This window comes from Amblyomma americanum, chromosome 3, assembly GCF_052857255.1.
Source record: "Amblyomma americanum isolate KBUSLIRL-KWMA chromosome 3, ASM5285725v1, whole genome shotgun sequence".
Lineage (NCBI taxonomy): Eukaryota > Metazoa > Arthropoda > Arachnida > Ixodida > Ixodidae > Amblyomma > Amblyomma americanum.
The window spans coordinates 171,358,853-171,383,402 of record NC_135499.1 but is presented as its reverse complement, the minus strand read 5'-3'; the positions used below and the strand labels follow the sequence as shown (position 1 = coordinate 171,383,402).

The window sequence follows — 24,550 nt, the reverse complement described above, 5'->3', positions numbered from 1 at the left end:
AACGTCGAACGCTCCATGTGAGCGCCATCTAGGAGGGGCTAATGCCGGAAGTACGAGCTCGCAGCAAGGCTAGAATAGCCTGCTATCTCATCATCAAGACCACTATACCGCAACAACTGCACTCCCTCTTCATCCACGCTTTCTTTCTTTCTTTCTTTCTTTCTTTCTTTCTTTCTTTCTTTCTTTCTTTCTTTCTTTCTTTCTTTCTTTCTTTCTTTCTTTCTTTCTTTCTTTCCTTCTTCCTTTCCTTCCTTCCTTTCTTCCTTCCTTTCTTCCTACCTTCCTTGCTTTCTTTCTATCTTTCTTTATTTCTTTATTTCCTTTTTTTCTCTTTCTTTCCTTCTTTCTCTCTTTCTTTCCTTCTTTCTCTCCCTCTCTCTTCCTTCCTTCCTTTCTTTCTTTCTTTCTTTCTTTCTTTCTTTCTTCCTTCCTTTCCTTCTTCCTTTCCTTCCTTCCTTCCTTCCTTTCTTTCTATCTTTCTTTATTTCTTTATTTCCTTTTCTCTTTCTTTCCTACTTTCTCTCTTTCTTTCCTTCTTTGTCTCCCTCTCTCTTCCTTCCTTTCTTTCTTTCTTTTTATTTATTTATGTACTTTCTGGACTTCTCTTCCTTCTTCTCGCCTATTCCTCTCCCAGTTTCCTCCGCTGCATACGCAGCCTAGGTCGGAAGCGCAAATCCGCTTGCAAGTGTCGTACGTACTCCGGTGCATTTCTCATTTCTATGAGATTGAGAGAGTAAATCTGAGATAGACATGGAGAAAGTGAAAAGAGCTGACCGCTCGCTGTCTCTGTGTGTTTTTTTCCTCGTGATCCTCGACTGTCCTTTCATTTCCCACGTGTGTCACAGCTGCTTTGATAACGCTTTCATTTATTAACATATTATGCTAGACTTCATCGCTCTGGGGAGCAAAAAGAAAAAAAAAGAAACCCCTACGTTCACAGCTTCGCTTAAGGTACTCAGTGTAGAGAAGTCATTAGGCTTATTTCCTTTCAGATTGCGTCGGTTCCGAGTGCCCCCCCCCCCTTTTTTTTTACGGTCTTTACTGCATGGAGGATCTGAGCGCTTCTAAGCACGCTTAATCCTTAGCGAAAGGGACGTCAGAGGAGACAGTGCAGGCGCTGAGCACAAGAGAAGTTCGGTATAGAGCTATGGGGCGAAAAAAAAAAACGGAAAAAGTCACCCCTGCGCTTGTGTTTCTGTAGCTGCACCGAACTGAGCGTTACCGCGATGCATGAGAGACAGGTTTTCTAGATTTAGCTGTGAGTAAAAAAAGGCTGAGTATCTTTCATAGCTCTCGCGTTTGCTCTAGAGGCGTTTGCTCTAGAGGAAAAGAAAGCGAACGGCGGGAAGCAGTAATTCAGGCGAACAACGCTCATGTGAGCTGACCCTTATAAAAATGGTCTATAGACAGTCTATATACTTCTTATAGACTCCACTGCCTTCCTATAGATACTTCTTTTCGTCCATTCATAGTCTGCAGACTGTCTACACAAAAAAGTCTACTAAAAGTGTGTGGCATAAATATATAGATTGTCTATAGACTGCATAGGATTTGTATTCTTATAGACTGTTCTCTAGGGTTTGCCTATAGATAGGCTAGAGAGTCTTTTTAGACACAAGTCTATGGACCGTCTACAGACTGTCTAAAATTTTTTGTAAGGGTATCATATATGTATCACATTAACTTGTACCTTCGAACGAAATCAACAAAAATGAGCGAAATGAGCGGTTTACAAAAGTTGTTTGGGACATATACACAATGATTAGTTTTCTCTCCCTTTCTCCTTTCTCTTACTGTTCCGTTCATCTTGCGCGCACGCAGAATTTTATTTTTTCGTGGCGGGGTCCTTGGCCGGCCCGAGGTGGAGGAGCAGTCACTTGATCATTAATTCCTGTATTTATAAGGCTGCTCCGTGATTTGCCGGAATAACTTGCAGGGTGCATAGCGCAATAGTGTTTTGAGCGGGCAATGCGCTTTTGCGAACAAACCCCCGTTTAATTTGTCTCTGCCGTTATATCCACCAAAATGCAGCCACGGCTGATCTTCGCGGCCTTGTAGCACTGACTTGATGAATAAATCGCACAGGGGAGCTTGGAACAGAAAAAAAAAAGCGCCGAAGTTAATTAGCTGTCAAATCCATTCTTTCATAGAAGCCTGAAACATGGAGATTCACACTGTCTTTTTTTTACTTTCTATGAGCACAGACGCGGCATATACCATCATGAGCCCTAGGAGGCTGCAGTGAATGACGTGACGGCAGCGAAGAAAGATGCAGCATCAGTTCTTTTGCTGCCGACACGTGCTCTCGTGTTCGGGCAAATGCTTCAGAGGTGTACTCAATATTCCTGTGCATATTCGCATCAGTGCAGGTCACAGTAATCAGTCTTGCAGACGGCTGCGTTTTTATGGAGGAAAAACGCTAAGGCGCCCGTGTGCTGTGCGATGTCAGTGCACGTTAAAGATCCCCAGGTGGTCGAAATTATTCCGGAGCCCTCCACTACGGCACCTCCTTCTTCCTTTCTTCTTTCACTCCCTCCCTTGTCCCTTCCCTTACGGCGCGGTTCAGGTGTCCAACGATATATGAGACAGATACTGCGCCATTTCCTTTCCCCCAAAACCAATTAGTAGTAGTATTAGTAGACTCCATGCACCCATGCGTTGCGTTGGGCACGCATACGCACGGAAAGCTTGTGACCTTTCTTAGTTCTTAGAACGGCTCCGTTACAAGCAATCAATCAGCTTGCCCTTACAAAAATTTCTTTACAGAGACTATAGACTGTCCATATACTTCTGTCTATAAAGTCTACAGACTCTCTGTAGGCAAACCCTAGAGAACAGTCTATAGATAATTTATAGATTTATGGCCATACACGTTTAGTAGACTTTTTCTATAGACAGTCTATAGACCATGAATCGACAAAAATAAATATCTATACGAAGGCGACAGGGTCTCTAAGAAGTCTATAGACCATTTTTGTAAGGGTGGGGCTGTGGAATGATGCGATAAGTTCTTGTGGTGCTCCCCATTTTTTTCTCTCCCAACAAAATACATGGAATCCAGGGACGCAGTCGTGTCACTCGCATTTTTAATTATGTTTGCTTACTCAGGTCTTTTGGATGCACTCATGTGAAATTAATCCGCCCGCTTCCATCTTCAACGCATTGTATAGTACAGTGGTCCCTTATGATATCTGAATTAAACTAATAAACAAAAAATAATAAAATGCCTTCTCGGTTTTCTTTCTTGACCCATGATTTGAGCAGACCCTCTAAATCATTTTGGGTGGGCTTTCCTTCTTGCTCTGTCGCCATGCTTGTGTTTGTGCATTCATGTGTGTCGCATGACTTCATCCTTCGTTCTCGGCAGAAGCGCTGCAAATCCGAGCGTGCGATTAAGCTCAGTCTCTCCAGATTTGGAACATACAGCAGCGTCCTCTCGCTTTCCCTCCTCTCCGCATATACATCCTCATACTTACGTTTGCTCGGGGTTTTCAGTGTTTGCGCTTCGTAAAATAAACATGCATACGCATGACAGCAAAGTCCGCTTTCGTAGACCGCTCACTTCTTTCCGGCTCGCCCTGGGCAGCTTTCTTCCCATCGCGGCATTTCCGACACGTTCCAGCTGCGGGTACGCGATGACTCGTAGCCTCCATTGCACTTTATACACGAGCGAGCAATGCCAAAGGGCAGGCTTTGCTTTTTTCGTGCCGATGCTGCTGCTTCTGCGGGGCGATTTTGTCCTCCCTTAAAGGAAAGTGCAAAGCGTGTCGTTGTACCACGCTATTCTCTAAATAGCCGAAAAGTCGTCAGGGGTCCCGCTCTTTGCGGCTCGCATATGACGTAGCGTGTTTTAGCGAAAATACTGCAGCAAAAGGCGAAAAAGAGCGGAGAGCAGCTGGAACTGGAGTGAGCCGTACTTCATGCCTAGCCGGCGTACACAACACGAGTAGGCACTATACAAAGATTGGCGCGTTTTTCATATAGCGCTGCACTTTTAACTACCTCCGGGTATGGCGGCTCTATCGCGAAAGTCCGTCTGCGCCAGCCTGAGTTTTCATACGAGTGTCGGGGAGCCCCGCAGCATTTCGTGGAAGGCGATTCCCACTTTTAAATGTGTACTGAGTGAGCTTCGCCAGTTTTCCTTACACCGAATAAAAAGGAGTAGAAATGACATATCGGTGACTATATAGGTCATATATATAGGTGATATATAGGTAGCTTAAAGGGCACGCGCAGACTGTATGTAATATCACTTCTGAGGTTACCGCACGGAGCGTTTTTTTTTCGATTTATCCCTGTAACTGTGCCAGAATTTTAAGCGATGCCACTTTCTTTAGATTTCGTCTTTTTGGTGCTGGTGTATCGACGCAAGGGCAGCATGCAATAGCAATGGAAATGGGAGGGCGTTCAGGGATCCTTTCAGACGTGTGCCATCCAGGAAAGTACTGCCGGTGCAAATCATGCTGCGGCGCGGCGTGTACTCAGCGCCCACATGTCGACTTCCTTAGCGTGATATATGACGCTTGCCTCGGTAGCCTCAAGTTACGCCGGCATAACCTAGTAGTCCTGGAATTGGGAGCCCCGCGCACGTCTCCTCGCTTAGTGTAGCACTGCTCAAGGGCCGCATTTTCTCTGCTGGAGGCATTAGTATGCAAGTTTGTCACTCGATCCAATTAGGGGATAAATCTCCCTTACCTTGGTTCGGCGAGAAAAATAAATAAAGCGTAACGAAGCATGTAGCTGGCTGTTTCAGCTGTGTTGTAAAATGCTCGCGTAGAATGGCCTTAAAGAAGAATCCGGGTACATATGCTATCGTAGCGACAAACCTGTTCTCCCGGTCGCCTCTGTGCGGCTCTGTGCACTGTGAATCAGCCAGTGACTTTCCTCCGACGTTGTTGAAGTCACGTTTCATCGCTACGGGGCATTAGTCACCGAAGGTATACGTATACCTGAGCCAACAGTAACTCAAGGGCGGGGCACCATGTTGTTTCTGCTGGGGAAATGGTGTCTTATCTGGCTCTTGCTCGACCTTTCTGATATGTAGGGAGATGGAGGGGGCACTCTGCTGACGTACAGTAAAATGCTAATCTCTTTCACGTGCTTTGTCATAAGGATATGGACCTGCGCAGTTCTTTTTTCATGTTTTCTGACCGTGTATGCAGGGCGCGCCATTTTTTGTGTGTGGATTTTGTCCAGTACGAGGGGAAAAAAAAATCTTTGAATTCCAAAGTATTCGCAAAGTATCACGAATAAGAGGAAACCGTTCATGTAACTTGCACTTTCGCATACATTGCTAAAAAATCTTCTCTGGCCGTTTTTCCTATCTCAAGGGTCGTCGACTGTGTGTCAAGTCATTCCTACAAGGCGTACAAAGTTCTGATTCATTTAGTAAGTTGGGCGTTTTCCAGTGTCATTCCTCTTTTAGCTAAAAGAACAGCGGCGTTCGTTAAGACTTTCATGGAGGCTCTGATTGACAAGTCCATGTGAGACCGGCACTCTCCCTTCATGCCACTTCCAAACCTTCTGTTTTTCTTACATTTAGCTAGCTCATATGCAGCTTGTTTAAACCGCGTATCTACCAAAACAATGTCTAAGAAAGCGTGCTATTACGACACTTGAAGGAGAGTCAAGGCAGCCGTCACTTGTAAAGCTAGAAAACTAATGTCTTAGTAGCATTTTCAACAGGATGCACCTGCTCTGAATCCATTCTTGAATCTGGATGAAAAATTAACGAATAAAATTGAGGACCATACAACGGGAGCAACATTGATTTCTGATTAAGGGCTACATGTAGAGGCTAACGATAAAGCACTGGGTCAGCTGTTCGCATTGCATTTTCTCTTCTCTCTTCTTACTTCTCTCCTGTTTTGTTAAATCTGATATTAGCGCATTAGGTACAGTAATCAATTGTTGCCCGTCTCCATGATTACATATTCCATGCCAGAATATTTGTCACTAGTTGAGACAGCAGTCAATGAAGCGCCCATGCCCAGCATGTGGGTGTTGTTGAGTGTAACGTGTTTTAGACGTCAGTATACCCTTACATTGTCCCGCTTAAATATTAAAAAATCATCTTCACTAACACTCTCAGTGGCAGCACAATTTTTTTGCCAACTGAGTAACTACCCTCTTCACATATCACAGGTCGCTGTTGTTCTCTCCGGACATCAAGTAATTCTAACCCTTGCGACTCTGCGTTATCTTTTCCTTTTTTTTTGTTTTTGATAACGATACGTACAATACACCAGTGAAAAAAGAAAAAAGTCGACGATGTGTTCTTCATTGTCTTGTTCAGGTAGTCGGTCCAAACTGGTCTGTTATCTTTCACTCACATTCGTCGTACCGAGCGACCACAACGACTGCCGAAAATATTCAACATTCGGATGCTGAGGGGAGTGGGGGGGTCAGTGCCACACTCGAAAGGACTTTAAGCACTTTAAACCTTTCGTTCCTTCTCGTCTCTTGAAGCAAAATATTTATAGCGTGACTACGAAGCTTTTGCGCAACACGTTGTTGCACCGAACACGCTCTGCATCTCTCGTCCCTCGCAGAGGCGTCGTTCTCTCGTGAACTCGGCGGCAGCCGCGCGACAGCGGGAGGCGCGTGGTGAATTCCCCAGCGCTAATCTCCCTCGGAGAGGGCGCTTATTACAGCAGCCCGGACGTCACTATGTGCGCATAGGGCAAAGAGTTGCGTGTATCCAACTGCGCTTGCATGACAACTCAGCGCAGACACACGTCTCCCGCGGGCCAATCTTTCTCTCCGCCGCCTCATGGGTGAGGAGGGAGGAACAGAGGGAAGGCCATCGGCGCAACGAAAACCATTTCTCTTCTCTCCCCCCCCCCCCCCCCTCCCCGCACAACTTCTGCCGTCCTCTCACGCACCCAGCGGGAGCGTAATCCTCGCGGGGCCTTGGTCGCCGCCGCAAGCGACGCTGCAGCGACGGAAAGCAGCGTAGTACGTGTGCGCATGGCGAGCGTCCATCCAGGCGCAGCTGCCGTGGACTGAGCAGCAGGTGTTGGAGACGAGCGCTCGCTAACGCGCGGATTGTTCCACACGCACGCACGCACACACGCGCGCCGCCTTTTCCTCCTCCGTGCCGGCGCCCTCGGCCGAATAGCTGCGGGCCGGGGGGCAACCTAACGCGCGAGAGTCGAGTGCGCGCGGCTGGATAGCTAGCTAGCTAGCTTGCTCGCGGCGCGTTCTGTCGAGCGCGGAAGTTGTTTCGCCCGCGCGTGTGCTCTTCGAGTGTGAGACGACGACGTCGTCGTCGCTTACTGCTTCCATCTCTCGCCGAGGGAAAAGAAGAGGAAATTACGGGGGAGACGTATTTGGATGCCGGAGGCTGCCTTCTTTGCACGTTGCTGGGCTCGCACTCTGGACGAAGACGTCTAGTGTGTACCCGGCGCTGCTCTGCTCTTCAGAGTGTGAGCGGTGCAGGGCCAGCATCGCCTCCAATATGCGCGCTGTCAAGACGGTTGGCGGCGGCGTGCCGGCGCGTCTGTCACCATGTGCGGCCAGCTAATGGGGACAGCAATCTGCACTGCTGCTGTGCGAACGTGTACTGCATCTCGGAGGGAATGGATCCGGACGGGGCGAGGTGAGAGGGAAGAGCTGCTGATGCTGCTGCTGCGACGACTCCTTGCTTCTTCTCTTGGCTCACCCGACGGCTCTTCATCGGCGTTTCCTTGTGTGCCGCGGACTACGCGAATCCGTACTTTTTATTGGGGCCGTTTCCCGGCGCCTTGTCTCTCGTTTCTTGACCGCGCGAGACGCTGAACTGCTCGCCACCCTAACGATGAAGGTCGTAGAGTCGTTTGTGCCGCTGTCTGTCCCGCGGGCGAGAACTGACCCGTGGCCGCCTCGTCAGAGCGCGCCTTGCGTGCTTCCTGTGTGTTTGCGAGATGCCCCTGAAGGCTGGTGGCGGCGGGAGCGAATACGCGGGGCTGCCTGACACGTGGAGGAAAGGGGGGTTCCTTTTGGAATGAGATCCGAGCTTGTTTGCGCGAGATCGTCTGGAGGTGACAACACTCAGGGAAAGAGGGTGCTCAACCGGAGAGGCTGGCGGGCGGGAGGACAACCTCTTGGTGCTCTTTATCCAGGCGGCTTGGTCTCTCGTTCCTTATTTTCTTTCGCAGCACGTGTTTCCTTCTTTTTGTCTGGATGCGTCGTTGTCTTTTTCTTATAGGCGCATAAGGCATGAGAGCAGTACAGGTGTGCGTTATTGTGATGAATACGTACTTACAAAAACGACTAGATATAAACCAGTAATGGTTCATCGCATGATATCTATATTTTCAGTCTCGTGTGCCAAACTGATTGCCGATTTTGTCTGTTGATGTTTTCGCCCCGAACTGTTACTTGCTATTGTTAAGTCAAAAGCCATCGCATTATCTCAGAAGTCTATGCCATTTATAATAGCGTCTTACTAAAGTTTCCACATGTATCAGATACCTTCAACACATTTGTAGAAATGACTTGGTGCTGTTTAAAGCGTGCCTATGCGTTACCAAGGCTTTTTATTTCTCTCATCTCATCGCGCGCAGTAGGCTGCGTCGTTAAGATTCGCATGGCCCTCTTTATCTTCATGTAACAGAGAGGCGTACCCGACGTCTGTTTTTCGGGAGCGTTTCAAACATATATTTGCGTCGTGCCGACCAGAGATTCACAATCCGGGAACACAGTCCTTAACGGGCTAATCATAACTTATTCCAGAGCAGTCATATCAAAGAAACTACAGATGCAGCAGCCACCGTTCACAACTGCTGCAGTTGGCAACGAAGGAGCGTGCAGACGTGACGCATCCGTATATCGTAGTGACACTAAGTACTTGCCGAGGGGCAGAAATATGGGCCAGTTAGTACGTGACTGAAATCGCACAAGAGTAGAAGAAACATGGAAAAGAGAAGAAAAAGAGCAAGACAGCCTTCTCTTGCGCAGTGCAGGCCTTCTTCCCTCGTTCAAGTTTTTTCGGCTAGTGTTCAATTTGAAACACCACATTCTCGTTGCGTCATTTCGAAGTGTTTGTTACCCACTTGGAATCAGGTTCAGTCCAGCGTTTACACGTTCTGAACATGCGCCACTTACACGTCTCGCTCGCGATCTTCACCGAATTCAGAGCCTCTAGGTTCTATACTTCGTAGCGCCTTGCCCATCGCCACGGAGGCTCGACTATATCAAAGCGTGTCTCCCGTCTGCTTCCTTTGCAGACCGCACGTCCTCTGGACCAAGATGGCGGTGGCGTCCGGCGGCGGGGGCGCGTCGGACTCGAGCGACTCGGCCGCCGCCAACAACAACAAGGAGGCGACCACCACCTGGGAGTACGTGGAGGCCAAGACGCCCGCGCACACGGTGACCACGGTGGACTGCTGCACGTCGTGCTACTACTTCTGCTGGTACCAGCACGTGCACCGGAACGACATCGACTCGCTCTACCAGCGCTACTTCCTGCACCTCAACCGGCGCAGCCTCACCGCGCTCCTGGGCGTCATGGCGGCCTTGTGCGCGCTGGGCGCCCTCCTGGACTTGGCGCTGTCCCAGCGGCCGCTGCATCCTCCGCCGGCTGCCCGTGCGGCCGCCTTCGGCGCGCTGCTTGTCTTCTACCTGGCGCTGGTGTACGCCACACTACAGACCTCGTTCCGCCAGGTGCACCTACTCGTGTGCTCGTACTTGGTGCTCGGCTCGTTCGTGGCGCTTGTGTCGCTTGTGGCGCTGCTCGACCCCGGCGCGGCCGACCGTGCCATCTTGTCGGACCTGTGGTGCGCTCTGTTCCTGGTGTACGTGTCGTACGCGCTTGTGCCCGTGCGCATGCGCGATAGCGTCGTCACTGGTGTCCTTCTGGCCGGCACCTACCTGGCCTGCAACCTCGCCCTCCACGCCGACAGGCTGCACTGGAAGCGGGTACGTCTTGAAAGTAGGAGGTAGCGTTGGACTTTGGACGTGCTGTGCCGCAGTGACCTGACATGGGAAGAGGGGGGAAAATAATTACACTTAAAACCATGTACTGCTTCGAATTCGTCGAGAGATCTTGCCAGGAGTGGTTTGCACGAAGGCATGAAGCGTGCCGGGGCCTAAGCTACCTTGCCCGGACTTTATGCGTTCTTCATTGTCTAACGCATATTATGATGACGTTCTTTGAATATGCAGCGAGGAAGGCGTTAGAATCTGGATGGAATTCATCATAAGTGCGGTTGTTGAAGGTATACCTTTCTTCGAGCTGCTTGAAACGCCGCAATGCGTTCATATATATATATATATATTGTAGTGTGGTAATCTTCATCGATATAACCACTGACATGCGTCGCGTGCTGCCGCTCTCAAGGACGAAGAAGTTGTTCGCTGCCTTGCTCTTTCGCCACGCCTGACGCTTCGCTGCGAGTCTCCCCTGAGCGGCTGGAATCATCTGGGTTCACCGAATAAACACACCCCTACAATTGGTGGAGGTGCTGGGTACGTTCCCGTCCACCCTGGAACTAAGAAGCCGCACGTTACCCTCTGCTTCCAGCATGCCGGATGACACTGCCACGACATCGTCGCCCCTCCCAACCACCGTGCTGTGTTCTGGAGCTCTACGGCAGCGTGATCCGTGCTTCTTCAGTGGCACAGCCGACCAGGACGTCGACGATTGGTTGGCGGCATATGAGCGCGTCAGTAGCTACAACAGATGGGACGACGCTATCAAGCTAAGCAATGTAATCTTTTATCTGACTGACGTGGCGAACCTCTGGTTTCGCAACCATGAGGCAGACCTGCCATCTTGGTCTGCATTTAAAAAGAATTTTGCAGAAGTGTTCGGCCGCCCTGCAGTTCGCAAGCTCCGGGCAGAACAACGCTTGCGTGAGCGCACTCAGCAAGTCGATGAGTCGTTCACTAGTTATATAGAGGACATCGTGGACCTATGCAAGCGTGTCGATCCGCTAATGACTGAAGCGGATAAGATCGAGAACATAATGAAAGGCATCTCTGACGACGCGTGCCAAATGCTCTGGGTAAAAAATCCTGCCACGGTGAGTGACGTGATCAAGCTTTGCCAGAGCTACGACGTGCTTCGTAAGAAGCGCGCTTCTACCCGGCGGTCCGGTGTTAGAGACGACGCCATCTCTACACTTGCGCTGGGCGGTTCTACCCCATCAGAGGACAGCCCTTTACTTCAGCAAATCAAAGCCTTCGTTCGAGAAGAGGTCGCCCGCCAGCTATCGCTGGTCCCTCAGTTACAGGATAGTGGCCGCCTTGTTCCTGACATGGCTCCGTCTTTGGCCCCTACCATACGGCGTGCCGTTCAAGATCACATCGCTGACGTTCTTCCTCCCAGCTCCATGCTCCCGCCCAGCCCTGTGCTGCCGCCCAGCCCCGTGCCAGCGCAAGTAACGGCACCACTGACTTACGCCCAAGTTGCGGCCAGGCCGCTCATGCCATCAGCATCTCTTTCCTACCAGGCCGCTCCTTCCAACCTTCCTTCGCCTTTGCCTGGGTCTGCATTCCATGTCCCTATTCCAAGGGTACGCCAACGCCCTACGAACCCTTGGCGTACCGCGGACAACCGACCAATCTGCTACTCTTGCGGGCTGCCGGGCCATGTCGCACGCCTTTGCCGCCAACGCCTTCCACCTTCTCGACCTGAACTATGGAACTACTCCTACAATACAGACCAGCCCTCGCCGAGAAATCCGCCCAGTTCCGAATTTGTATCTCGTGACAATCAAACGTACACAGCTCGCCGATCACCTTCCCCTCGTCGCCGTTCCCCGTCCCCACTCCGACGTTCTACCGGCACCGTTGAGGGAAACTAACAGTCGCAGTTCCCGGGGCAAGAACTGCGCTTGGTTCGAACTCTTCAAGTCCTCGGTGTTCTCCCACTAACGTAATTCAAGTGTTTGTCGACGGCGTCGCAGTACTCGCTCTAGTCGACACGGGCGCTGCCGTATCAGTCATCAGTGAAGCTCTTTGCCGTCGTCTTCGTAAGGTGACCACCGCACTTTCCGACTTTTCGCTTCGCACCGCCTCATCACAGCGCATTCATCCCTCAGCGGCGTGCACGGCCCGTGTTCTCATCGAAGACGTCTTATACACCATCGAGTTTATTGTACTGTCTCGCTGCTCACACGACATCATCCTGGGCTACGATTTCCTTTCCACTCATCATGCCGTTATTGACTGCGCCCGCGCGGAAGTTTCCTTTTTACCTCTTTGTGATACCGTCTTGTGTGACGTCCCTACCCGGCCTGCAAAACTCCTCGTCGCCAGTGACACAGACATTCCTCCATTTTCTGCTGCCCTCGTTCCACTCTCCTGTGAAAGCGTTATTAGTTCGACTGTCTTCTTCACACCTTCCGACGCCGCTTCACGCCATCCCTGCCTCCTGCTTCCATTTGCGGTCCTCAAGATCGAAGATGGCCTTAGTGCAATGTACGTCTCAAATCCATTTTCGTGCCCGTCCGTCCTGCTACGCGGCGAGTGTCTCGGTCGTATTGAAGAACTTGATCCCGCGCTTGTAAATACTCTTCCTGCAACGCCTACTTCATTAGACGTTAATGTGCTCAGCTCTTGCGATACAGCGACCGCTTCGACACCACCCGATGTTCTTCAACAAGCTATTGACGCAGATCTCCCACCCGCACAACGCGATCAACTCGCTGCTCTTCTACAGAACTTCACTTCTGCCTTCGACCTTCCTCACACTGCTCTGGGTCGCACGTCTGTCGTTACGCACGCAATCGACACTGGTACAAACGCACCTTTACGACAGCGTCCTTATCGCGTGTCGGCCTCTGAGCGCCAAGTCATTGCTGACAACGTGGACGACATGCTTCGCCGGGGCGTCATACAGCCATCTAACAGTCCATGGGCTTCTCCGGTTGTTTTGGTCACCAAGAAAGATGGTTCCATCCGGTTTTGCGTCGATTACCGTAGGCTTAACAAAATCACGCGCAAAGATGTCTATCCTTTGCCGCGAATCGACGACGCCTTGGACTGTTTACAGGGCGCCGAGTATTTCTCCTCTTTGGATTTGCGCTCCGGCTACTGGCAGGTACCGATGGCTGATAATGACCGCTCGAAAACTGCCTTTATAACACCGGATGGATTATACGAGTTCAACGTTATGCCCTTTGGCCTCTGCAATGCCCCGGCTACTTTCGAGCGCCTGATGGACACTGTTCTTCGTGGACTCAAGTGGCAGACCTGTCTTTGTTATCTGGACGACATCGTAGTTTTTTCTGCCGACTTTTCTTCTCACCTTCTCCGCCTAAAGGATGTCCTCACGTGTCTCGCCGGCGCTGGGCTTCAGTTGAATTTGAAGAAGTGCCACTTTGCCGCTCGAAAACTCACAATTTTAGGCCACGTAGTTTCTAAGGACGGCATTCTTCCCGACCCCACCAAACTTCGCGCAGTTGCAGAGTTCCCGAAGCCAACCTCCCTGAAGCAGCTTCGGAGCTTTATCGGCCTCTGCTCCTACTTTCGACGTTTCATCTTGAACTTCACCTCTATCATCGCTCCTCTGACCCAGCTCCTTGCCGGCAGCTCCGACCTTTCCGCCTGGACTCCAGCCTGCGATAAAGCCTTTGACACTTTACGCCGCCTTTTGGTTTCGCCGCCCATTCTACGCCACTTTGATCCGGCTGCGCCTACGGAGATCCACACTGATGCCAGCGGTATTGGGCTTGGTGCCGTCCTTACCCAACGTAAGCCTGGTTACAGCGAGTATGTTGTGGCATACGCCAGCCGAACATTGACAAAGGCAGAATCTAATTATTCAGTCACAGAAAGGGAATGTTTGGCCATTATTTGGGCTATCGGAAAATTTCGTCCTTATGTGTATGGTCGACCTTTTTACGTTGTGACCGATCACCACGCTTTGTGCTGGCTTGCCTCTCTGAAAGACCCATCCGGTCGCCTTGCTCGCTGGGCTCTTCGTCTCCAGGAGTTTGACATTCATGTCATTTATCGATCAGGGCTGAAGCATACGGACGCGGATGCTCTTTCCCGCTCGCCATTGCCTAGAGATAATTCGTCTGACCACGTCTGTGCCTACGATATGTCGACTCTTACAACTATCGACATGGCTACCGAGCAGCGGAATGACCCCTGGATCAATGCACTTTTGAATTTTCTCTCAAGTCCTACTCCCGGTCATTCCTCCAAAGCGCTCGTCCGCCAAGCACACCACTTCTCCATTCGTGACGGTCTTCTCTATCGCCGCAATTATTTGCTTGATGGACGGAAGTGGCTTCTAGTCATCCCGCGTCATCTCCGCGCCGACATTTGTGCTGCGTACCATGGTGACCCACAATGTGCTCACGGTGGCGTATTGAAAACCTACACACGCCTACGTCTGCGATTTTACTGGCGTGGAATGTACCGCTTCGTAAGACATTTCGTGCGCGCTTGCGAATCTTGTCAACGTCGAAAAACTCCTCAGAAGTCCTCTGTTTCGTTGCAGCCGTTACCCTGCCCTGCTCGTCCGTTTGACCGCGTTGGCATAGATCTCTATGGCCCTCTTCCGACTACTCCTGCTGGAAACCGGTGGATTATTGTGGCAGTAGACCATCTGACTCGCTACACTGAAACATCACCGTTACCCTCTGCCTCTGCAAGAGACGTTGCTTTGTTCATTCTCAACAACTTGATTCTTCGCCACGGGACTCCGAAGGAACTGCTCAGTGACCGCGGACGCGTTTTCTTGTGCGACGCTCTCGAGGCCCTACTGAAAGAATGTCGCATCATTCATCGCACCGCTACTTCTTACCACCCTCAGACGAATGGCCTGACAGAACGCTTCAACCGTACTCTGAGTGACATGCTGGCCATGTACGTCAACGACGCTCATTCCAACTGGGACCACGTTCTTCCCTTCGTAACCTACGCGTACAACACTGCGATACAGACCACCACTGGATTCTCTCCTTTTTTTCTTCTTTACGGGCGCGAGCCAACCTGCACAATGGACGCGCTTTTTCCCTACCGCCCTGATGTTTCTGAATCGACGCCACTCTCGGACGCCGCCCAGTATGCAGAAGAATGCCGTCAGCTCGCTCGTTCGCTCACAAAGGAAAATCAATGGCAACAAAAACACCATCGTGACACTGGTGAGGCGCCTTCATATGCGCCCAACTCCCTGGTGTGGCTCTGGGTTCCTGCCACAACCGCCGGCCTGTCAAAGAAGCTTCTTGCTCGGTATCACGGTCCATACCGAGTGCTTCAAAAAACATCTCCTGTGAACTACGTAGTTGAGCCCGTTACGCCATCTGCGGACTTGCGTCGCCGTGGACGCGAAATAGTTCATGTGGACCGAATCAAGCCCTACTACGATCCGTCTGTCCTTTCGGCACCATGAGTCGCCAGGATGGCTCCTTCTCTGCCCGGGGGGGAAACTGTAGTGTGGTAATCTTCATCGATATAACCACTGACATGCGTCGCGTGCTGCCGCTCTCAAGGACGAAGAAGTTGTTCGCTGCCTTGCTCTTTCGCCACGCCTGACGCTTCGCTGCGAGTCTCCCCTGAGCGGCTGGAATCATCTGGGTTCACCGAATAAACACACCCCTACAATATATATATATATATATATATATATATATATATATATATATATATATATATATATATATATATATATATATTCCTTGTGCAATGACAAGGGCAAGGACATGCATGCGCGGCTGGTATTCATATTCATGTTTCCTTCCTACAGCTACTTGCAAGTATGAACCAAGTGAGACGTACCTCAGAAATTTCAGAAGTGCATTGCCCCGACAGCTGCTGAGGTCATGCAGGATCGGCGAACTTTCTAGTTTAACGCCTTGATCACAGTGTTTGTATTTCCTCTCTCGCTCTCTCTCATTTTAGTCATAAACCTAGCGGTGTCTTTTTTTATTAGTTTCTCTAGGCCGGTCGTAAAAAGAATCGTCGGGGTTACGGATGTGGCAGCGGCATGGAGTGAACAAGTGTAATGACACGGTGTAAGGTGTTTTGTATAGTAAAGTGCGCCGTCGCCCCAACGCCTCGGAGTTACCTCGTAGCAGAAGGTTGAACGTCTGAAGCTATTGAATAGGTGCTTGTCGCGTACCAAAAATTCCTCCGTAAGTTCAACTGCTTTAGCGGTCGTCACCCGACTATAGCCGGCAGCTGAGACACCTGTATACACATGATGTCGCGTCTCCTGTTGCATGAGCGTGCGATTTTGCAGATCTCTTCAAAATCTATCGCATGCCTGTCTTTAGGCAGAGCCTACGACAGCAAACAGTTATTCTGAACAAAACTGCATCCACGCTGTTGGAAGTTCTATACGAACTAAACTGTCGTGCCTAACTGTGACCAGCCAGTCGCATACAACAAAAATATTCCCTCGCTCTATATCTGTATATACGCATAATACAGCTAACTTGCCCCGTGTTCAATGCTTGGAGTTCGGCAAGTCTGCATGCACTAACGGAAAGACGCTCGGGCCAATGAAAAGTGACAGCCGTTTACAGAGCCAGAGGAGTGGTTGGCGCCGCAGCTTAATTGAACGGCGATAGACACGGGAACCCCGCTGTGTCGGAGCTCCTTTCTTTTTCGGCGGTCTTGTCGGAGCAGTCTTCAGTATTTTCTTTTTTTTTAAGCGCAGAAATTTCGCAGATAGAGCTGGCGCCCGCAAGTCGTCTGTGCAACTCGCTGCATGTCACCATTCGAGCTCAGCCTATTGTGCAGTTGGCGTACAGGGCCCATATGTTGGAAGTCATGCGGAGGTGTTGCAATCTGTCTGATTGTTGGCTCTTCCGGCCCTGTCGTCACCAAAGAGGACACACAGCAGGGGCGCGCTGATGCGAACGATGTTGCAGAGCAATTTTGCGGAGCAGCTGGGTTATCACGCCTGCGGAAGCTAACCTAACGCTGCCTCCAGTCTTGCTCTTCTGCACATTTCTCTTTTCCTAATAGTTAATAGACCGCGTAAGAGCAGTCGTTCTCTCGCTGGTAAGGTCGAACTGTAACTATGCATAACCGTAATGAAACCGTAAGGAAAATACACCAAGTACAACAATAATCAACATGTAATAAAGCGAAGACTACATTGCAGCGAAGTGGTGGTGTAAAAAAATGACATTTCTCGTAACGAGACAGGTGTTATAGAAGGTATTCTCGATGATGTTCAGTCTTGGGTATAGTTCTCGTGCCGTACGCTGCTTTAGGCAGCACAAAAGAAAGTAAATGTTCTACGTTTTTTTTTTTTGTGATGGAACATTTGCATGGCTTTAGGGGGAGCAAAAAGTGAGGCCGAACACGTGCTTGACATTTTCAATGACCCCCCCCCCCTATTATTTTGTTTTCATTCATGAAGAGGAGAACGCAAAAACAAACAAACAAATAATGTCGAGCCAGAGGCAGCTCTGTCATCAAGGCGGAAAGCTGGGCTAGTTGGTGTTTCATCATGAATTAAAAGACTAGCGCATATAACAGAGACACAGACAAAGAAGTAGACAGGTTTTTACATCAACTGAGTTGTTTACTGAACATAAAGGAACATATAAGCAATTCGGTGGTGCATGCGCACACTGGGTTAACAATACATAGACAATCTAATCAAGGTGTGGCAAACTGTTCTTTAGGTACATTTTTTCTTTTTTGGTCAAGGTAAGTGAACTAGTGCTTACACAGTTATCACCTTCTCTGTCAATGTGATAGGCCTCACAAATCTCGCGACCTAACTTTGTGCCTCCCCTAGCGCTCGTCCTGTCTACTTCTTTGTCTGTGTCTCTGTTATATGCGCTAGTCTTTTAATTCATGCAGCTCTGTCCTTCGTCACGCGACATCTTCACGGCGTGAGATCTGTCTGCGTTGTTGATTCTTTTATTATTAGTGTACACTGTAAAAGCTGTGCGAAGAAGCCGTTGAGGAAGCAGTGCTTTGCAATTTTCATGCGCCCACGTACCGTTCCTGGGTGCCAGCGAGATATTGCTGTCCGTCAACAGAATGCGATTTCAGTCATCTTTGGCTAGGTTTCTTACGTCATCATTTCTCCGATGCCGCATTTCGCGCCGACGTTCTTCGCAGACGCACTGCTATATAGCCGCGTATGAAAGAATCGGGAGACATTCGCGACGCACACGTTATGCGGGATGACTATCCTGGGCTTTTCTTCTGCGCACATATGGGCTGTCTACGATCTAGCGCAGTGAGTGACAGGCAGCGAAACTTGTCTTGCGCTCGGGAATTTCTTTTTTTTGTTGTCCTAGCTGTCATCTTTCTTTTTTGTTTCCCCCTTTCCGGCGATCAGCCCCATCGCCCGGTCTGCATTCTCCGAGCGGCAGGACGGCTAGTGCTCCGTCACCGTTCGTGTCAGAGAAACTCGTTGACACGCCTTTGTTTCGTCGGCTGCCAGACTTGGCGGCCGTCGTCGTAGCCGCAGGCAGCGTGAACGCATCGTGTGACGCACTAGAACGTCCGCCGAAGGTTGGCGTCCCGCTGTCGCGCACGATCTCTGCGAGTCGCCGAGACTCGAACAGAACGTTCTCCTCCCACCACGCGTAAAGCCTGAACTCTATGTACGCGAAAACTCACGCGATGGCGACAGCGGCAGGCGACGCCGTCGCACGAAGCATTTTTGCCGTGTCGCTCGTCTCGTCGCTCGGACCTGCGCCAACAGAAAATTTCGCTCGTCGCCCGGAAGTCCCCCACGCGATTGGCCAATCAGAGCCCCACACAGCCGTTTTCGGTTTTTCCATGGTTTGTCACAGCTTCTCCTCCGAGATCCGAGAGTGCCTCAACCACCGTGGCCTCAACGAGCGCGTTGTCTTCGTCATCGCCACCGTCGAGAAAATATTTGCTTTGCTGTAGCTGTGAGGCAGACCTGCATCATTTAAACAATGAAAACAATCTACTTGTTGGCTACGGAGGGCTAACAACATTTGGAGCAGGCTATACGAGCGGGCGTACTGCAGGGAGAGATGCGTGTCGAGCCGCGGGTACCGGCGCTCGATCCACCGTGTCGCTGCGCTCCAACTGTAATATACGTACACAAACACTCGCGGCGCGCATTCTCACTTGTGTATTATAGTTCGCTCACTTACAAGCAGACTGTGGCGACAGTTTATGGGAGGGTTTTTACTAAGCCGGAGTGCACAGGCACCGAACGAAAGCACACCTCCCCCGTGAACCCGTGATGTGACTTCGTCTCCGCAAGCACGCCGGCTTGGTTATCTCCATTGCCGCTACACCGCTGCCGTAGAGGAAATTTTTATTTTGCCCTGACTGTGAGGCACACTCACAAAATTTTAAGAGAGAGAGCAGGTCACGGGCGTGTTTACTAAGCTCGTGCGCGCAAGCACGGAGTCCGCTGTGCGCGTCGCCTGCCGCCTTCGCTTGCATGGAGGTTGGCCACTAAGCGACGCAGCGACGTCTCCGCGCCGCCTCGTCGCGTCGCGTCGCTCTTTTTCGCGTACATGTAGCTCAGTCTTAAATCACGCCCCCGAGTTATCGCGAGCAGCAGCGCTCTCAGTGCTGCTTAGTGTGTTCTCTCATATACTAAACGATATTGATCAGATAAATCACATATTATTGAAATGTTCATTAGATAGTTGATTAGGAGTTTGCATACTATTGTTATTGAAATGATAGAGGAAAAACCATCTTGGAATCACGCGTCTAGGTGTATAATATAACGGCTTGTGATCAGTTGCGCGGTGTCACCTCGCTGCGGGTATTTACCGAGGCTCGTGTGCGGTTATATATAACCTCAGGTGTCCAAAACTGATTCGCAGCACCTCGCTCCAGATGGCTAATAGCCCGTATCGTTTCTGGCACCCGGGAATTAATTAGTTAATCAATTGTCAAATCAATCAATCGATCGATCGATTCCAGGTGGGCTTTCCTAAGTTTAGTTGGCCTTACCATGCCCTAACCTTGTCTTTTCTTGTGTGTTGTCGCCTGCGCCTTTGCAAATTGCAACTAACCCTCCCAACCCAACGGGTATCGATATACTGCCACATTCAGTTATGCTTTGCATGGATAAATGGATGGATCTTATTGACACCTCCTTTGAATCTGGGTGGTGGCTCGTGCCACCTTGCCTCATTTAGGAGTCGGAGCTGGCAAGGCCTGGTGGAGCCTGAATGAACGAACCTTTATCTATGTGAAAACGAGCACCCAGGTAGCACTGATCCGAGCCCTGGGAGTGATATGGCGGATTACCGTAGCTTCCTTGGGATTACTCGTTGACCTACGGCTAAATGTTTCTGAAAGGTGCTAACGTGCTCTTTAATTGAGCTCCTAGTTATTTGTTGTCAGTTCTAGCCCTTAATTCTGGAAGAAATTAGGGAGCCAGCTCAGGCGTGCTTACGGAACTTCCGCTGTTTATTTTTTTTCGGTTGGTTTTCTTTAGCGAGATTAAATGAAGCATCCGCAAGACCACCTGCCCCAGTTGATTTCATTGCAGCAGATGTGCCAGCCGCAGCGTAGTTTCGCATTTTTCCAGACGTAAAAAAAAAAACAATGCGAAGAAAGCTTGCACGCGCAAGTGCGAACCATGGGGCGAACACCATTCTCACTTCCTGTTATTGATCAATTTGCTCTTGCCCTATCATATGCTAGCCTTCCTTCCCGGTCAGCTCAGTAAGTACAGCAACTACTCCAGTGTGGCGGTGGCCCGGGATTTGAACCCCTCATCAAGATGAATTTTTCCTTAACTACTAAGCTTCTGTGGAAACTGTTGTAGTTTTCCTTTGTAGCTGTACGGCTGATCGGTTGGTTAGTTTTGGGGGGATTAACGTCCCAAAGCGACTCAGACTATGAGGGACGCCATAGTGGAGGGCTCCGGATAATTTCCACCTCCTTATTTAACGTTCACTGACATCGCACAGCACACGGGCCTCCAGCATTTCGCCTCCATCAAAATGCCACCACCGCGGCCGGGATCGAACCCGCGTCTTTCGGGTTAGCAGCCGAAGCGGCGTGGCTGCGCAGAGGTAGATTCCAATGAGTAATTACTTCCTTATTGCAGTAATAAGTTTATGCACGTCTTTCAGTGCTACAACGGCTCCAAGAAACGTCGTTTTTCATTAAACATACAGCAGCGCAGTGTGGTATAAATCTCAGTTTACTTTCTCGGAATAGCTATGACTTTTGTGTCACGAGGGCAAGTCAACATAACTGTCGCATTGCAGTTATGCAGAAAAAGGAGTCCCGAAGGCTATGAAAACGACATGAAATCAACATCACACACGTCTCCCGCTCTCAGCTTCTTGCTTTGTCATTTGCTTTGACAAATGACTTTTGAAGCAATTCTTTACTTCTTTTTCACTCTTCACACTGCCTTCACGTGAGCTTGCAGCGAGCAGCAGGAATTTCTTTTTCGCCACTCTCGCTAATCAGTCACAATCGTTCGTTGTTGCTGACTGAAACCGCCATCGCAAAGTGGGAATATAAAATGGCGTTGACTAGTTTACTCGCAGTGGGCAAAATGTCGCAATGAAGCTGGTTAAATTTCGCGCCACTTTAATGATGCAATCAATGCGAGCGTCATTGCAGGTCTGTGCCAAAAAAAAAAAAATGCTTCCTCCGTAAGGTGCGCACCCCCCCCCCCCCCCCCCCCCCCCCCCAAATTGTTTTTCGTTGCCTCATTTTTATTTTCACATGCAGTCCTTTGGCTTAGCTTTCTGACGCTGGTTTTTAATCGATAATATAATTAACTAGCGGTGATCACAAGCGAGGCTGCAGTGCAGATCATTATGAGCGACAAATTTTTTTGGAAACATTTTTTTTATTTCCTTGGAGGCAGCCTTGCTTAGTCAAGCAAAGAGAGAGAGAGAGAGACTCTTTAATGAAGAAACGGAGAATTTAGCCGGCGTTTCAATATCGCTGGCATGCTACTCTGCGTAGGGAGGGGAATTTGGGAGATAAAGACTGAAGGAGAGCAGCGTGGAAGAGGTGGAAAAAAAAACGAAGATAAAATGCAGCCATGAAATGGGTACTAAGGATGCAGTGGCGAGTATTGATGTAACCTATGGAATGATGGAGTGCATAGTCCGACGAATGAGCTGATGAAGTTCACTGCAAGAAGAATGCATGAAGGTAACCTGCAAGTGAATTTAGAGCTTATCGAGATGTCCAATGTCTTTTAAATATGTAAAAAGAAAGTTCATTGCAAGTCTCTGTTGCCTGAAGCAGGCTAAGGGGCCTAAAACTTTGTCCATTTTTAGGGGCACTGGGCAGAGCTTCTGCATGCAATGTTCATAGTACGCACGCTCGTTAGCATACGCAGGGCACTCAAGCAGGATATGTTCCACAGTTTCTATCGAATCACAGTTGTCACAATGCGGACTGTTCATTTGTCCAAAACGGTATCGCAGGCCATTTGTGTATGCAGCATTCAGACGAAGACGGTGATAAAGTGTTTCGAGTTGTCGAGGAATTCTGGGTGAGAGTCTTGATCTAAGATGTGGGTCGATTGAGTGAAGAAATTGGTACTGATGTGTCGGCAAACTCCAAAGCCAATACGTTTCTTCGTACGCAAAACTTTTAGCCATTTGGGACGCATCAGATTTCGTGAGAAAACTTCGAATGTATCTCTGATGTTGATGGCCCTTACGGGCCGCTTCATCTGTTTTTTCATTAGCCATAATGCCACAGTGAGCAGGTACCCACTGAAATGCTATGCAGTGGCCTGCGGCAATAGCTAAATGATGGATATACCCAATGTCCAGGGAAACTGGCTGGTGATTCGTTTTCTGCAGCAGGTTGGCCAGGATCTGCAGAGATGCTTTTGAATCGGTGAAGATAACCTAACGGCCGGCGGTTCGGCGCAGGATGTAAGAAACAGCTTCCTTAATGCCGTGAAGCTCAGCTGTTGTAGAGGAGGTCCTCCGCTGCAGCCGGTAAGAAAGGGCATGGCCTGTTGAGGGCACATAAAGGCCACAAGAAGAAGTTTCTTTAGTAGTTGAACCATCGGTGAAGATATGGGTGTGCTGCGTATATTCTTCGATTAAGTAGGCGAGAGTAGCTTGCAGAAGTGCTGCCTGTGGCATGCGGCTCTTTGCATTCACACCTGGAACAGACTTCTTCACCTTTAGAGGAGAGATTGTCCATGGAGGAAAGGCCAGAGGTAGTAGTTTCTGAGGCTGATTAATAGTAGGAAGGGGCAGGAGCTGCACTGCCTGGCCAAAGCTAGAGTTGCTGTGAGTTAGGTGGACACGGTGTAGGAAGTGCTTCTTCCCTTGCAGGACATGGCGGAGATGGGTACGCATAGTTTCCTGGGCGGCAATTACCTCTAGTGGGAGACATCCTGCCTCCGCTACTGTTCCTGATGCAGAGGAACCCTTTGGGAGGCCAAGACATATTCGCAGGCAGTTGTTCCGTGCGGCATTGAGAGTCTTATTGCTTGATGTAGATAATCTTTGAAGCACTGGTAGACAGTAGCGCAAGGTTCCTTCAACGTAGGCTTTTTCAAGCAGCATTGATCGGCAGTTGCTGCCCCACCTTGTTCCCGCCATGAACCTGAACACTTGCGATGCTGCAGTAATCCTCGCACGGAGTTTTTTGATCTGAGGTGACCATGACAGATTATAGTCGATTACAACACCCAGGAATCGCTGAGATCGTACATATGGCAGCGATCGTCCGACTACGAGCAGCGGATATCGGGTCATCGTTTTTCTTGTAAACGCCATTGCAACACTCTTTTCTGGCGAGAGACGAAGACCTCTGGAAGCCAGGTACATCGAAATGTGCAATAGTGCTCTCTGAAGACGTTGCTGGGTAATATAGCGCGAACGTGACGCGGTCCAGATGCAGATATCATCAGCATAAATTGTTATGCGGACCCCTCGCGGAAGGTGTCTTCTTATGTGAATAAGGACAATATTGAACAGGAGAGGGCTGAGCACCGCTCCCTGTGGTACGCCCCTCTCCACTGCGTGAAAGCGTATTGGACCGTTTGGAGTGGTAATAAAAATTTGTCGTTCTTTTAAATAATGCCCAATCCACTTGTACAGCCTTCCTCCAAGGCCAAGACTGCCAAAGGCTGCGAGAATTGCATGGTGAAAGACGGAGTCAAAAGCGGCCTTGATGTCTAGGAAAACGGCTCTTGGGATGTACCCAGCATGAAGGTACTCCTCAATTGATGAGACGAGGGCGATGATATTGTCAGTCGCAGACCTGTTTTGACGGAACCCGTTCATCTCTTGGGGGAACTCATTTCGGCTTTCTAGGAACCAAGTTATGCGCTTGCAGATCATGCGCTCCATGAGCTTACCTACGCAGCTCAGTAGGGCAATGGGCCGGAATGATGCGTAGCTTGTTGGCTGCTTACAGGGTTTCAAAACGGGCACGATTTTCGCCAGCTTCCATTCCGTGGGGACCTCACCAGCCATCCAGGAAGAATTGTAATACTCCAGGAGTCGAAGACGGGAGGTGTGGGGTAGCTTTGCAATGGCGTCATAGGTCACCTCATCATGACCCGGAGACGTGTGCCTGTTTGTCTCCGCGATAGCTGTGGATAGTTCTTCCATTGTGAAAGGCAGGTCTAACGCTGGCACTGCCGCCTTTGGGATGCCTGTTTGACCATCTGCGGAGAGTGTCGAATGCC

At 49.8% G+C, this 24,550-nt stretch overlaps 1 protein-coding gene across 4 annotated transcripts in view; it reads left to right on the top strand.

The window, feature by feature from the left end:
• LOC144125415 (adenylate cyclase type 5-like) overlaps nt 1-24,550 on the top strand; it is a 199,603-nt gene that overhangs the window by 104,734 nt on the left and 70,319 nt on the right. For 3 of the 4 annotated variants that reach the window (XM_077658784.1, XM_077658783.1, XM_077658786.1), the window contains one exon: nt 9,210-9,900. In XM_077658784.1, coding sequence (XP_077514910.1) covers nt 9,210-9,900 — 691 coding nt within the window. Of the gene's footprint in view, nt 1-7,054; nt 7,601-9,209; nt 9,901-24,550 lie in introns of those variants that run through there. The other variant, XM_077658785.1, reaches the window with a different exon arrangement.